We start from the raw sequence: 13571 nt of genomic DNA, 5'->3' as shown, positions 1-13571 counted from the left end.
CCACTGTGACACGGGAATGGTGATCTTAGTCTGTGAGGACAATGACAATTTAGTAGACCTTTTCACCGTTCAAGAGGAAAATATTCCTACAGCTTCCCCCCCCACAAAAGAAATGTTTATATAGGGTTTAGGTTTTCCCCTGGATCACATCTCTGAGGACAATCATGTTTCCTGTGCATTTCCTTGAACAAAAGTTTCCCCAAACTAAAATTCCCCCTCTCTCGCTTGATTCCTTTCATCAAAGAAACAGACTTTTCATCTCTAAAGGACAGAATGAAAAATAAAGCCAGCTGAGATCTTTTTTTTTTTTTTTGGGTACGCGGGCCTCTCACTGTTGTGGCCTCTCCCGTTGCGGAGCACAGGCTCCGGATGCGCAGGCTCAGCGGCCATGGCTCAGGGGCTCAGCCGCTCCGCGGCATGTGGGATCTTCCCAGATCGGGTCACGAACCCGTGTCCCTTGCATCGGCAGGCAGACTCTCAACCACTGCGCCACCAGGGAAGCCCCAGCTGAGATCTTGATGCCGTGCACTGGACCAGGCTCGCCCTTCAGCTGGGTGTGTCACCACCTGGGACTGACATGGACCTTTTAAAGCTTCAACCTCCCCCTGCCCTGCCTCTCCACTGCAGTGTCCTGTGCAGAAGGGTGGGTGTGTGGAGGCTGAATAAACACAGGCTGGTGCGTGGGTTGCTTGCCTCTGGGACCCACAAGGAAAGCTGTGGGCATCATTTTCTCCTCACTTTCTTGTTCACAAAAAATGACCCCAGAGGTTCTTAAACTAGGTTTTGGTGATGATCTCATGAAGATTATGCTGGGAAGCAGGAGACCCTCAATGTAAAGCTGTCTGTGTAGGTCTGTATTTCTTCATCTGTAAAATGAGTGCATTGGATTAGATGCTCTCTAAGATTTCTTTCAGACCCGTAATTCAACGATGCTCTGAGTTTCCACTGCGCTCCCTGCCAAGTGAGTTATTTGCTTGTCTAAGTTCTTCAACAACACAACCACCAAGCACTTTTTGCAGTGTGAGCCCTGAAAAAATAGTAAATCCCAGGACTCAAAGACATATCTATAAGATGAATAATTAGCAAGGAATTAAGAATTCAACTTTTGGAGAAACACCATAAGTCTTCTAAGATGCCCTCTCATTGAACAAAACAATAGCAATGATGAACAAAAAGCTGATTTAGCTCATTAATGCCCAGAATTGGCAAGATTGAAGCTTGAAGAATCCCCAAGACTTTAAAATGGGTGTCCTTCCAATTGTCTCAATGATGAAATTAAAATATTTTGAAAGTGAGGTATACTCCTCATCTAATCATATTCCTTAAAAACTGACTGGAGAAATATTGCCACTTGGGATGAAATTCATGACATTTTATAACTTTTAAAACTTAAAGTCCTAAACTATGGAATAGTTTATTATGCTGCTTTTAAACAGATGTTATGAGCCATTCCATTCAGCAATGAGTAGTGTACAGCAACGTGGGATGTTAAGATGGTAACTGTACTGTACAGTAAGCAAGATCCCAGGCTTGTAAACACTCTGGTCCAGAGCAGGGACAGTCGGCTGATTAACCTGTATTTTGTGCACAACAATTACGTATTAATCTATTTTACAGTGTTAATCTCAAATGTCCACACTTTAAAGAAGCAGAACCATATATGTACCCCTCTACTGTAGCCCCTAAAAGAGTGTGGTGGATTTTTTATTTATTTGTTTGTTTGTTTGTTTGTTTTGCGGTACGCGGGCCTCTCACTGTTGTGGCCTCTCTCGTTGCGGAGCACAGTTTCCGGACGCACAGGCTCAGAGGCCATGGCTCACAGGCCCAGCCGCTCCGCGGCATGTGGGATCTTCCTGGACCGGGTCACGAACCCGTGTCCCCTGCATCAGCAGGCGGACTCTCAACCACTGCGCTACCAGGGAAGCCCCTGTGGTGGATTTTTGAGTAAATTTTTCATCAACTTCTATGCACTGTATTTTCCAACTTAATGAAAGCAACGTGCAATGCTGGACTTCTGTCTGAACATCAACAGCTCATATGTTGGTCATTTCTACCTCTGCTGCGCAAATACAACTGAGCTAGATCCTAACATTGTTTTAAAGCAATAATGTGCAGGCTGAGCTGGGGAGCCTTTCAAGGAGGAGTGTGACAATGAGAAGCCAATGGACTCTTCCCGGCTGGCTCTCCCTCCCTCCCACTGCTTCGATTTCCTATAAGTCGATCCCCCGAGGCAGTGGTTGGATAGAGAGATAGAATCCGTTGTTGTCTGGGGGAGAGGATGGAACAGAAACTTTCCACCCTTTCTATCTCACTCTATCCAGTCTTGTGTTCACTCATCATTACTTTCAAGGCCGGGAAACTTTAAAAGAGCCTTTTAAAGAGAGAACCATTACTTATCAAATAAACAAGGATTACACTCCTGCCACCACCCTCCCTCTTCACCATCTCGGTGACATTCAGGGAGCTTCCCCACTCCACAGAGGCAAGCACCAAACACAGTTTCATTTCTGCAAGTCATTTTGCCCCGTCCATAGCAGTAAAATGTTCAAAATAAAAACCACCCCGCAAATTCCCTGCTGTGGGGAACAGATGTAAGTGTAATATTATTTTCTTTTTGCTTGCTTTTTTTTTCCTTAAGTTCCCTCTGCTGAGCATGTTAGATAAATGCCTTCTGGGCCTCCTCTGTACCCCCTTATGCCCAACCAGCACCCCACTGATGGAGATTTTGCATCTTCATTTCAGGTTGTCCATTACGGATATGCTTCCAGACCACTTCCCTGCCTCCTGCCCAACCATGTTTGTGCTTGTGGGAGTGTTTGGTGTGGAAATCAGAAGCTGATTTACCACCAGTAAAATGGCTTCTATCATTATAAACATTCCTCAAGCATGATTAAGCACACAGACTTTAGTCACCTACTTTTTTGCTGAAGGACTGAATAGCATGGGTATATGTGAAACAGCAAAGCCCTTTCTAATTCAGCAGAAATTAAGACAAAGTACAAGGTCACAACATCGGGATGTTTACAGTCTTCCAAAACTGCATTGCCTTTTGTTTAAATAATTATGTAGTAATTTGTGGCATCTTTATTAAAAGTAATTACATTTTGGCAATATTTCTTTTGAGAAGTTGCCCAACTGCTATTTATTTTGGATGGATGTGATTCAATAACAAAAGAAAATAAGTCGCTATAGTTTATTTCTGAATAATGCAATTTCTGTGCAGTACTAAGTATCGTGCATGATATTCATCAACTTTCATTCATTGAACATTTCTATATTTTATTATATTATTTGTATTGTTTGTTGTATTAAGAGTTTTTCTTCTTTTATGGACTCAAATATTTCTCATTCATCCAGTTGGCTTAGTCAATTCAGGCTGCTATAGCCGATTAATATAGACCGGGTGGCTTTGACAACAAACATTTACATCTCACAGTTCTGGGGGCTGGGAAATCCACGATCAAGGTGCTGGCTGATTAGGTGTCTAGTGAGAACCCTCTTCCTGACTTCTTGCTGTGTCCTCATATGGTAGACAGAGAGAGAGAAATCGAGAGAGATCATCTCTCTCCTGTCTTTTTTTCACAAGGGTACTAACCCCATTGATGAGGGCTCCATCCACATGACCTAACTGCCTCCCAAAGGCCCCATCTCCAAATGCCATCCCACTGGGGATTATTCAACATATGGATTCTGGGGCGGGGGGCGGACACAAACATTCAGCACATCGTTAACATTTAAAAAATTGATCAAGGGGTGGCAGAAACAGTCGTAGTGTTTTACCCTCTGATGTGAGCAGGGGTTACAACAAAGACCTAGATGGGTAGTGTGTAAGATTATGAGGGGGAACCAGGAGGAAGCCTGTATATAATGGAACTCAAATCCAGGCACTATTAGGAGAGAAAATACAGGTTCTCTTCCTGCGCAAGAACACACTGACCTTTGAGGGTGGTGATGGCGGGGTATGTGGGAGAGGGGACTGAATGACAAGGGGCAGGGCCGGGGGCCTGCCATGAATAGATGCCTACTGCTTCCTACATGTGAACCGGGGATAGTTTAAGAATGACTTTGATCTTTGAGGATCTTTTCCACTTCCTTTAAGTCTGCAGTTCTCAACTAGGGGATGGGACAAACGTCCCATGTACCTGGGGATAATTTTCACAAAGCGGTTAGAAGCCTAGCCCCAGCCTAGACTTCCTCAATCAAATCTCCAGGGCTGGTGCCTGTGGATTCTGAAAAACCTTCTCCAGTAATTTGCATTTGTGCAGTTAATTGAAAATGAATGCCTTAAGTTGCTCAGTTAATATTCCCTTAGTTGTACAAGCATTTGAAAATCTCAGAAGACTGGAAACCCTTCCTGAGCTGGGCCCTGGGGAGGAACACTCGACTTATAACTCTTTCTCACTGAGTTCTGTTTTTGTTTTTGTTTTTGGCCTCCAGGAGGCTTGATCTTTATTTTGTTTCCAGCCCAGATGAGGGAGATCAGTGGAGTGTGGCCTGAAGGGGAGCACAGAGATGCCAGCAGTGCCCCGGGATCTGCCTGCCCTGCCCAGAGGCCCAGAGCTTAGGGAGGGGCGTGGCTTTCTTCCACCTGTCCTTCCCAGAGCTGGATCTGAACTCAGGGCAGTCCCCAGGCCCTGGTGTTCTTTCCTCATTGTCCTCAGGTTCCTTAGCTGAAAAAATTCAAGTCCAGGTGACTGATCAGGCCAGAAGTGTTTTAGAGGGTGCGGAAGAGTCACAATTTACAAAAGGTAAACAATCTCCCAGCAAAGAAACCCTGATGCAGAGGACAATTAAGATCCCCTGGGACTTTCCTGTAGGGAGATGCTTCACTGCCAATTAGGGTTTCTGTGCCAGATGACACGGTGTCAGTATTGCCATTAGCTGGTGCAACACAGAGCTTAAACACTTGTGCCAGAGAAGCATGAACACCCAAATTAGTGCACCCTGCTCTCCTAGTAAAAAATTAGAAAGGAGAACAAATTGCTGTGTATCAATGTCTTAACCATCAACCTGTCCTTCGCAGCATTTTGCATCTGGTAGTCATTCAGCAAGATAGCTTAGATTTTTGTTGAACAGGTGTTGTAGTCTTTCTCATATGCATATCTTCCATTTATCCTTGGGCACTATTTTGATACTTAAAATTAAAGAATGTTTCTTTGAATTGAATCTTTCTGGCCCACAATTACTCCAAAACACCATCCAGTATTGATTATCCATCAAGATGACTTAGTCTCTCTTAAGTATCAGGGTGGGAGAGAAAAGTATGATTTGATAGCTGAGGGAGCACCATGGAGAAATCTGATCTACTGACAAAGTACATACCACCTTTGTGGTTCCTGCATCTCTGTGCTAGGAACTCCCAAGATGTTCAAAGGTAAATCTGATAATCTGTTGTTTGGCACAAAAAAATTAACTCATGCCCCACTTAGGATGGAAAGGTTTGGAAATCGTGACCTAAAACACTCTGACCATCTTGTAATGAGAGTTTTTACATGCATGTCACCCAAAAATGACTACCTGTTTAAGCTCCTAGATTTTAAAGAAACGCTGGAGATATTCTAATTAAAATTTGAAGGTAAACATTCTGTACAGAGTCCCAAGGTATTTGAAGCAAAAAAATGTTGGGGTATGGTCATTTCTCTGCATAACTGAGTAACTGGATGGCCATACCCCCTGCTAAATATTTGTTAAAAGTACATTATTTATGAAAACAATTAAAATGCTTAAAATTATCACTGAAGTATCTTGAGTAAATATAAAGTTATGTGGATGTAAAAACACAATCTATTCATAGTCTAGATGTGACTACTAGACCTCAGAGTGTTAGATTTAAGAATGGGAAGAAAAGTGTGTGGGAGCTCTCAAATCTGAAAAGTTATACATTTGCTATAAATCAGCAAATGGAAATGAACTGCTTTTAGAACAGGAGCATTTAAGCCACTTCTCAATATACTTATATCGTAAGTCCTATATTCAGAACTGTATATTTGTATTTATTTATTTTTTTATGACAAGGAGAAAAAGCCTGAAGTCAAGCCATAAATCTAATGCCTTCTGCTTATTCTGTGTCCCTGCATAAAGGTAAAACATATTTCCCTTTGGTTATCACACATGTGACTAGTATTAGCATTTTTGTTTTCCTTAAAAGTAACTGGGTTACCACTAATATCCTCATTAAGTTTTTGGTTTTGTTTCTTTTTAGAAAAAAAAAACAAAGCAAAACAAGAACAGAAATTTCACCTCCCTGAATAAACTTTTCCAAAAAACAAATACAATTATTTAAGGAAACAGGATAACTCAGTTTTTGTTGCATTAGTATTTTTGAGTAAGAAATGCTATAAATATTTTTAATATTTTAAATCAAAATGTCAAACGTTGACTTTCAAAACTTTTGGAAGTCTAAATACTCCTAATATTTAAAAAGATTAATTTCAAGTGGTGAATTCATTTATAATCTTATATATAAGCTATACATTATATGTAATTGTGAATGAACTACCATCCTATTCCAACTTTTAGTTCAAAGAAAAGCCTAAGCTGGGACTTCCCTGGTGGTCCAGTCATTAGGGCTCCATGCTTCCATTGCAGGGAGCACAGGTTTGATCCCTGGTCGGGGAACTAAGATCCCACATGCCACGAGGTGCAACCGAAAAAAAAAAAAAAAAAAAAAAAAGCTTAAGCTGAATTTCCAAAAGCAAGGTGTTAGACAAAGTTAGGCAAAATCATTAAACACAAGGCCACAAGTAAGTTTTGAAATCACAGATAGTGTTGTTTCTAATACAGAACAATTTTCAGAGGCCTGACATGACAATACTCTCAAGTTTAATGGGTTCATGTTGAGAAAATATATGGGTATTTTTATTATTAAGAAGAGCTTCCATGTTACCCTCTTTTCATGGAAAATTAAGAGGTCTTTTAGTTGTGTCTCATTATATAGAATTTACCTTAGCAGAGGGTTTGATTGATGACTTAGGATAACTTTCCATCCATGAAGATTTGCAAAAGTGTTCCAATTACACTTACCACCCACCCATGTAAAGTACAAATTATGTGAAACAAAACCTTTGATATCAACAAAGAATAAGCCAACACAGTCAGTTCCAGCTGTGTGTCATTTCATCCTCACCTACTATCTCATTTGCATTTCATGTAACCCTGTGACACTGGTGTTTTCCCTCCCATTTCACAGATGAAGAAATAAACAGGTTCCCAGGGATCAGGTGACTCGTCCATTACACATTTAGTAAGATGGGGGATCAGAACGTGAACCCAGTTGTGAGGTAGATACTTCCTTGGTGAAATCCGTTGTCTGAAATCCTTTCATGAGAGGACAAGTTCAGAGTCGTGCCTTTGAGGCTCCCTTGTCTTAGGCCCTGAGCACAGCCACCTCTGGAAGCAGCCGTGGTAGGAAGTCACACCACCAGATAGACGGGGGTGCGGCTCCGGAGAGGTCGTGACATGGTCCTTCTCACGTGCCTCCACCCTGCCTGCACACCTCACCACCTCCCGGGCACCTCCCACATCAAAGACACCCAGGTGTACGAAACATGGGTCCTGTCATCACCAAGAGGAGCCACTGAATCCAACTGCACACGATCCCAGGAAGCACTGTTTACAGTGCGACCTTAAGGAGGTCCTCCCCGTCCTCCTTGTCCCTGGAAGGCCCTGCTGAAACGTCATCAAATCACTACTCAGCAGGGATCCTGAGTGACAGAATTCCTTTTTTTAAAAAAATTCTTTAAAGATTTTTTTTGGGGGGGGGATGTGGACCATTTTTAAAGTCTTTATTGAATCTGTTACCATATTGCTTCTGTTTTATGTTCTGGTTTTTGGCCGCGAGGCATGTGGGATCTTAGTCCCTGGATTGGGGATCGAACCCACACCCCCTGCATTGGAAGGCGAAGCCAGGAAAGTCCCCAGAGTGACAGAATTCTAACATCAAGCACACAACTGGAGGAGGTGCGCTTAATTACAGAGTGTCTTTCCCTGTGCCTGGGATACGCAGGCGTCCAGGAGGGAGCCCGAACCCAACTGCCCAGCTGCACTGTCTCCTTCTGGCCACCCTCAGGGAGGCTAGAACCATCTAGCTGCCAGTGTTCTTACTACTTCCGTGTGTTTCCAATAAAATCCTACATACAGCAAGAAAAAAAAAAAAGCAGTTTTACTTTAGAAAATGTTCAAAATCTGTTTTTTTTATTAAAATGATTTTAAATAACTTTTTTAGATTGTTTAGGATTTTTTAAAAAAAATCCCTTTGGAACAGAACTGACTTAAAAATGAGAATGGAGGTTAGCTTACGTGCTGGCCTATCTGCCACGTGAGTCCTGACCAGAAGGCCCTCCTCCTCGAGGTCCCACACTCATCCTCTGACTAAGCAACAAGGAAGTATGTGGAACTGCCTGTTTCCTCCAAGCAGATGGCTCCTGGCTTTTCAAACAGATAATTGTAAAATCAGTAGGATATTTTAAGAATGAGCTGATCAAACACACCAACTTGCTTGCCTACGAGGGCTGAGTGAACAACCCATGACACCTGGCACCTGAGCCCCACTTTCTTCTAGGTGCAGGATGAGATGCTCATTTCAATCTGACGTGCCTACGGATGGGGTATGTGTAAGGACCACACCTCTCTCCTCCTTTGCTTTCTTTCACAGAGCTGAGCCCTCTGCTCTGGAGCTGCTGGAGTCCTTTCAGGAGGACGAGGAAGCAAGGTTAGCTGCCCGCTAGAGACCTAGCTACACTCTTAATGCCTGGTCTGGTGAAGCTGAGATGGAAGAACTTCAACTGAGCAACTCAAACTAGTTCTACTGTTGAGGCTTCTTCAAGGGAAGAAAAACGGTTAGCTTTTGGAAAAATCATAAAAATATGATTTTTAAATGTATTGGTTTTGATTTTTAAGATTCACTGCTGTGAGTATGGTACCCCCTTCACTCCTTTTCTCAAGAGGTATTTATTGGTTTGCACAATATGCAAGGCATCCTGCTAGGAAAATTCTTTCCCATCAGCCACATAAGAAACTGTCTTATTTTCTGCTCTCTTCCCAACGTCTAGAATAGATCCTGGCATATAGCAGAATCCTAACACATGTTTTAACAAATGAATTACACACTGAGACAAGGGGTACCTGCATTTCCCCCACCAGGAGTTCCTACATGGTGATGAAAATCAGTATAAAGACCTTCCCCTTTGATAGTCTCTACTGCCAACTAGTTATTTCCTGGAGCTAGAATCAGACAGGCCCCACAGGACGGACACAGTCTCACAGCAGATTAGTAAATTTACCACCAGATGTTAAGTGACCACCTACTATGTGCAATTCCCTCACCGATACAATTGGGCCATATAAGATATTGCCCCTGTTTTCAAAGAGTTTCTATACAAATAGAAACTTAGTTGCCACAAAGTGACCACCGAACCCATTCACAACCTAAGACAACTGAACACAATCCCAGGAAGAAAGGGAAGGACTCTTTATGCAGTACTGAGGCCAAGGAGGTGAGTGGTAGGCATGAGAGGAGAACTCAAAGAGATCGGAAGACGGCGCGATTACAGAAGACAGAAGTCTTGAGTTAGGCCTCAGAGCCCAGGTGGAGAATGGAAGAAAGGGCATAACAGGAACACAGGCGTGTGTGTGTGCACCTGTGTGTGTGCTGGGAGGTGAGGGAGATGCGAAAGTGGAAGAAAGCAGAGCACACAAGGGCTGCCAAGAGTTCATTCTGTCCATCACGATTTGAGTCAACTGAATAAATATTTATTAGTTCACGCTATGTGCCAAGCATTGTGATAGGTACAAGAGACACAATGGTTAACAAGACCAATATGGTCCCTGGCTCACTGGCTAGTGGAAGATACAGACAAGTAAACAGATAATTACAATACAACATGATAAGTGCTGTGATAGGGAAAAGTCCAGGTGTTATGAGAAGGACGCAGAATGGACCCCACCCAGATGGGAGGGTCAGGACAACTTCCTAGACATTCCCTACAAGGGCTGTCAAGCTGACACCTAAAGCCAAGGTAGGAATTAGTTGGGTGAAACTATGCAGGTAGGTTATATAGCACCTACCCTAGAAGAGCAAGCATGATGGACCACGGGGATCTAAAGTGGACTGAGTGTGCAGGACTGCAAGGGGAGGAGAGCAAAGAGATGGGCCGGGGACGGAAGCAGCGGCCAGGTAGGCAGTCTCGTGTACTTCACTATAAGGAGTCTGGGCTTTATCCGAAGAGCGAGGGTAGCCACTGAAGAATTGTAAGGGAATGACCCAAACATATCTGCATTTTGGGTAGATAACTATCTGCAGTGTGAGATGGCCCTTAGAGGAGAAACGGGAGATAAGAACACAAGAGTAACATGTAGCTCGGTTCTTCAAGGTCCACCCCAGACCAGTGCAAGGACTCAATGAATATTTCATGAGTGAATGAATGAGCTGATCCACCCATCAGTCAATCATTCAGTGCAGGACTGAAAACGGGAGACTTGAGAGAGAGGATAAAGTTGTCTGTGTGTATGGAAGGGTCAGAGGGAATGCACATCGGAACGCTGACATGTCTTCAATCTTGCATCTCATCAGACAAATGAGGACAACAGTTGACAACGCAGCACAGGGTAATAGAGGGAAACAGCTTCAACACTGGAGTTAAAAGCCCCACGTCTGACCCGTAGTTTTGCCAGTTATTAATTCTGAGTTGCGTCTTAATTTCTCTGACACTCAGGTCCCATGTTATATCCGCTCTTTATGTGTAACCACACAGCATATAACATAGGAATGGTTATCACAACCTATGTACATTTCTGTTTTCAGCTGATGTTTAGGAGCTGTATGGGACTTGCAGCCTGGTGGCATTTCCAAGTCAACCACTGTAAAAAGAAGTTAGTGAGACCTACATGACAATGAGGTTGTGGCTCATGTGAAAGGGAATTTAGAAATAAAAGTAGCCACTATTGTTCAAACTTTGGGCAGGCAACTCTCTACCTTGTCAACTGGAGACCCTAGCAGATAGGGAGGACGTTAAGAGTTTATCTCCTGTTGCTGTCCCCAAGGAGGGGAATGGCAGCAGAAATAGGCAGAAAAAATAGTGTACCTGAAGGCCACAGGGGTCGGTGAGGTGGCTTGGAGACCATTTAGAGACACAGCCTAGACGAGAATCCATTGAGCTCCCACCTCAGTATAAAGACTCAGCTGTGGGACTTCCCTGGTGGCGCAGTGGATAAGACTCTGCGTTCCCAATGCAGGGGGCTCACGTCCGATCCCTGGTCAGGGAACTAGATCCCACGTGCATGCCGCAACTAAGAGTTTGCATGCCGCAACTAAGAAGCTGGCAAGCTGCAACTAAGGAGCCAGCTGCCACAACTAAGACCCCGTACAACCAAATAAATAGATAGATATCTTTTAAAAAGACTCAACTCTTAGGGGGGTTCATTTCATTTTCATGATGACATAAAGCTTGAATGAATTATTCCTGTTTATTTTCTATCATCACAGAGTTAGCCCTAAGCAGTTGGGTCTAATCTATCCTCCTTAAAGACTCCAATCAATCAATCACAAACAAAAAGGCCACTTTCAGTTTCTCCAGGAGATTCCAATGCAAACAGTATTGAAATAAGTTGACTAAATAATTCAACCTCTCCAGTGACCACGCACCCACCAGTGACACCTCAGTGAGAGTGCACAATCACAGGCGTCTTATACAAGCTACACACCTCTAATACCAGGAGTGGACATCTAAAGCTGCCATCAGAATCTCTTTATCAAGATTGAAATCTCTGAGTCTTCTGTGCTCCAATACATTTCACCATCCACATTGTTTAATTGAGCCCTTTACTACAAATGTTTTAGGCTCTGATGCAAGACAGGAATTTGAAGCATGCATTCGAGTATTTAATGGTGTTAATTTCTGGGGCACACAAATATCAGCTTCACTCAACAATCCAATAATGCAAAATAAAGAAAATACACCAGAGAATGAAATGCAGCATGGAATTCTCCAGGATTGCAAGCAAAGCAGTTCCCTCATCGTGCTGCCAGATAATAAAACAGCCGCCTATTTACAGAGCCTTAAAGATATGAAAATAAATAAAGAAAATAAAAGAAAAAAAGATGGGGGTGCTTTCAGATGAAAGAATCATTCTATATTTTATACTCAAACATGTTTAGTTGGCTGCTTCAAGCTCTCAGACATGTCCCAAGTTAATTTTAAATGTAACACATCTGATCATTACAAACGAAATACAGTCCTTGTTGCTTTTGGTTTGTTTTTTTAACTGGCAGCACCAACTGAAACAAATCCTACCTGGAAATATGGATGGTCTCTTTTTCGGGCGCCTCAGGTGAATGGGTTCCAAGTTTTTAATGTTTCTTTGAAATCTTCCTTTAATGTCATTTCCTATGAGTAGTTCAGGTGGCAGGCTACTCCGTCTTGATGATTTACAATCATTTTGAGATGAATTTAGTTTGTTCTTCGTCCTGGAATATAAATTGCCGTCATCAACTGCCATGGTAGGAAATACATTAGATTTTCTTAACAAAATCTGAAAAGCCAAACCCAGCCTCAGCCATCTGCGTCTCCACCCCAGATTCAGATGTTCTCATGCTTTACCCCGCACTTGTTTGGGAAGCTTAGCAAGTTGATAGGCGTGGACTTGAACAGGTGTAGAATTACGAAGGAGCCCCTCCTATCCACAGCTAATAGCACCAGCGAGGAGAGATCCAAAAGATCATTAGGTTCAGAAGACTGAGGAACTTGAACAGATGTGGCACACGGGTAATAAAAGTGATGGTTACTGTGTGAAATTTCTGTTTTGTTACTGCGATGTCATAAAGCAAACACAACTTACTCTTTAAGAATGAACACCTATGCAAATCGCAAGCCTAATTATTATCACTTCCCAAACTATTCAAGATTTTTTACAAGCTTTTGTGAAACATTTTACATTTCCTCCTACCTTTTTGTTTCAGACTACACACGCAGAACAAACATCTGTCTTTATTAAATCCCTTATCTGGCAGGCAGCCGACTGGAAGCTGGCTGGACGAAGGAGATGAGAGACGGCTGGGGAGATGAGGAAGGAACCCGTGGTGGGCGTGAACCGAGCAGCAGTGCCAGGAACCCAGCGCCGCTTCCTACCCACCCCTTCCATCCTGCGCTCTACCTGGCAGACGGCTTCTTGAAAAGGTCAGCTGTCTGGCGGCGAAGTCAGAGGTCTAGCAAATGAGCTGTGACCTATCAGTGATGGCAGCCTCCACTCAGCAAATGGAAAGGAAATTCTGTGATCTTTGCGGGGATTCTGCCTTGCTCTCGACTAACGTGGTCAGCTGGTTTGGTGGTCTGAGAAAAAGCAGCATTTACTAGATTCCTGCCTGACCCGTCCCATACTTTCTTTCTTTCTCTTCCGGAGTCTGCATTTGGTGTCCTCTGTTCCCTTCCCCCTTGCTCTATTTAATGTGGAAATGTTCTGCCCTTTTTTCTTTCATTGACTGTGCAGAAATCATAACTCGTCATTTATTCCCTCATGTCCCAGGGCTGGGTCTCCTCTCCCCCACCCCCTCCTCTGTCTCTCTCTGTCTCGGTCTC

The 13571-nt window shown here is 43.2% G+C and overlaps 1 protein-coding gene across 1 annotated transcript in view; it reads right to left on the bottom strand.

Moving 5' to 3' along the window:
- FRY (FRY microtubule binding protein) overlaps nt 1-12637 on the bottom strand; it is a 322162-nt gene extending 309525 nt beyond the window's left edge. Inside the window, exon 1 of the mRNA XM_081214715.1 lies at nt 12291-12637. Coding sequence (XP_081070841.1) covers nt 12291-12495 — 205 coding nt within the window. The 5' untranslated portion in view covers nt 12496-12637. The remainder of the gene's footprint in view (nt 1-12290) is intronic.
- Nucleotides 12638-13571: the final 934 nt, after the last annotated feature.

The sequence above is a fragment of the Mesoplodon bidens genome, assembly GCF_964165515.1.
Source record: "Mesoplodon bidens genome assembly, chromosome: 17".
In the NCBI taxonomy this organism is placed as follows: Eukaryota; Metazoa; Chordata; class Mammalia; order Artiodactyla; family Ziphiidae; genus Mesoplodon; species Mesoplodon bidens.
This window is presented reverse-complemented; position numbering and strand designations above follow the sequence as displayed.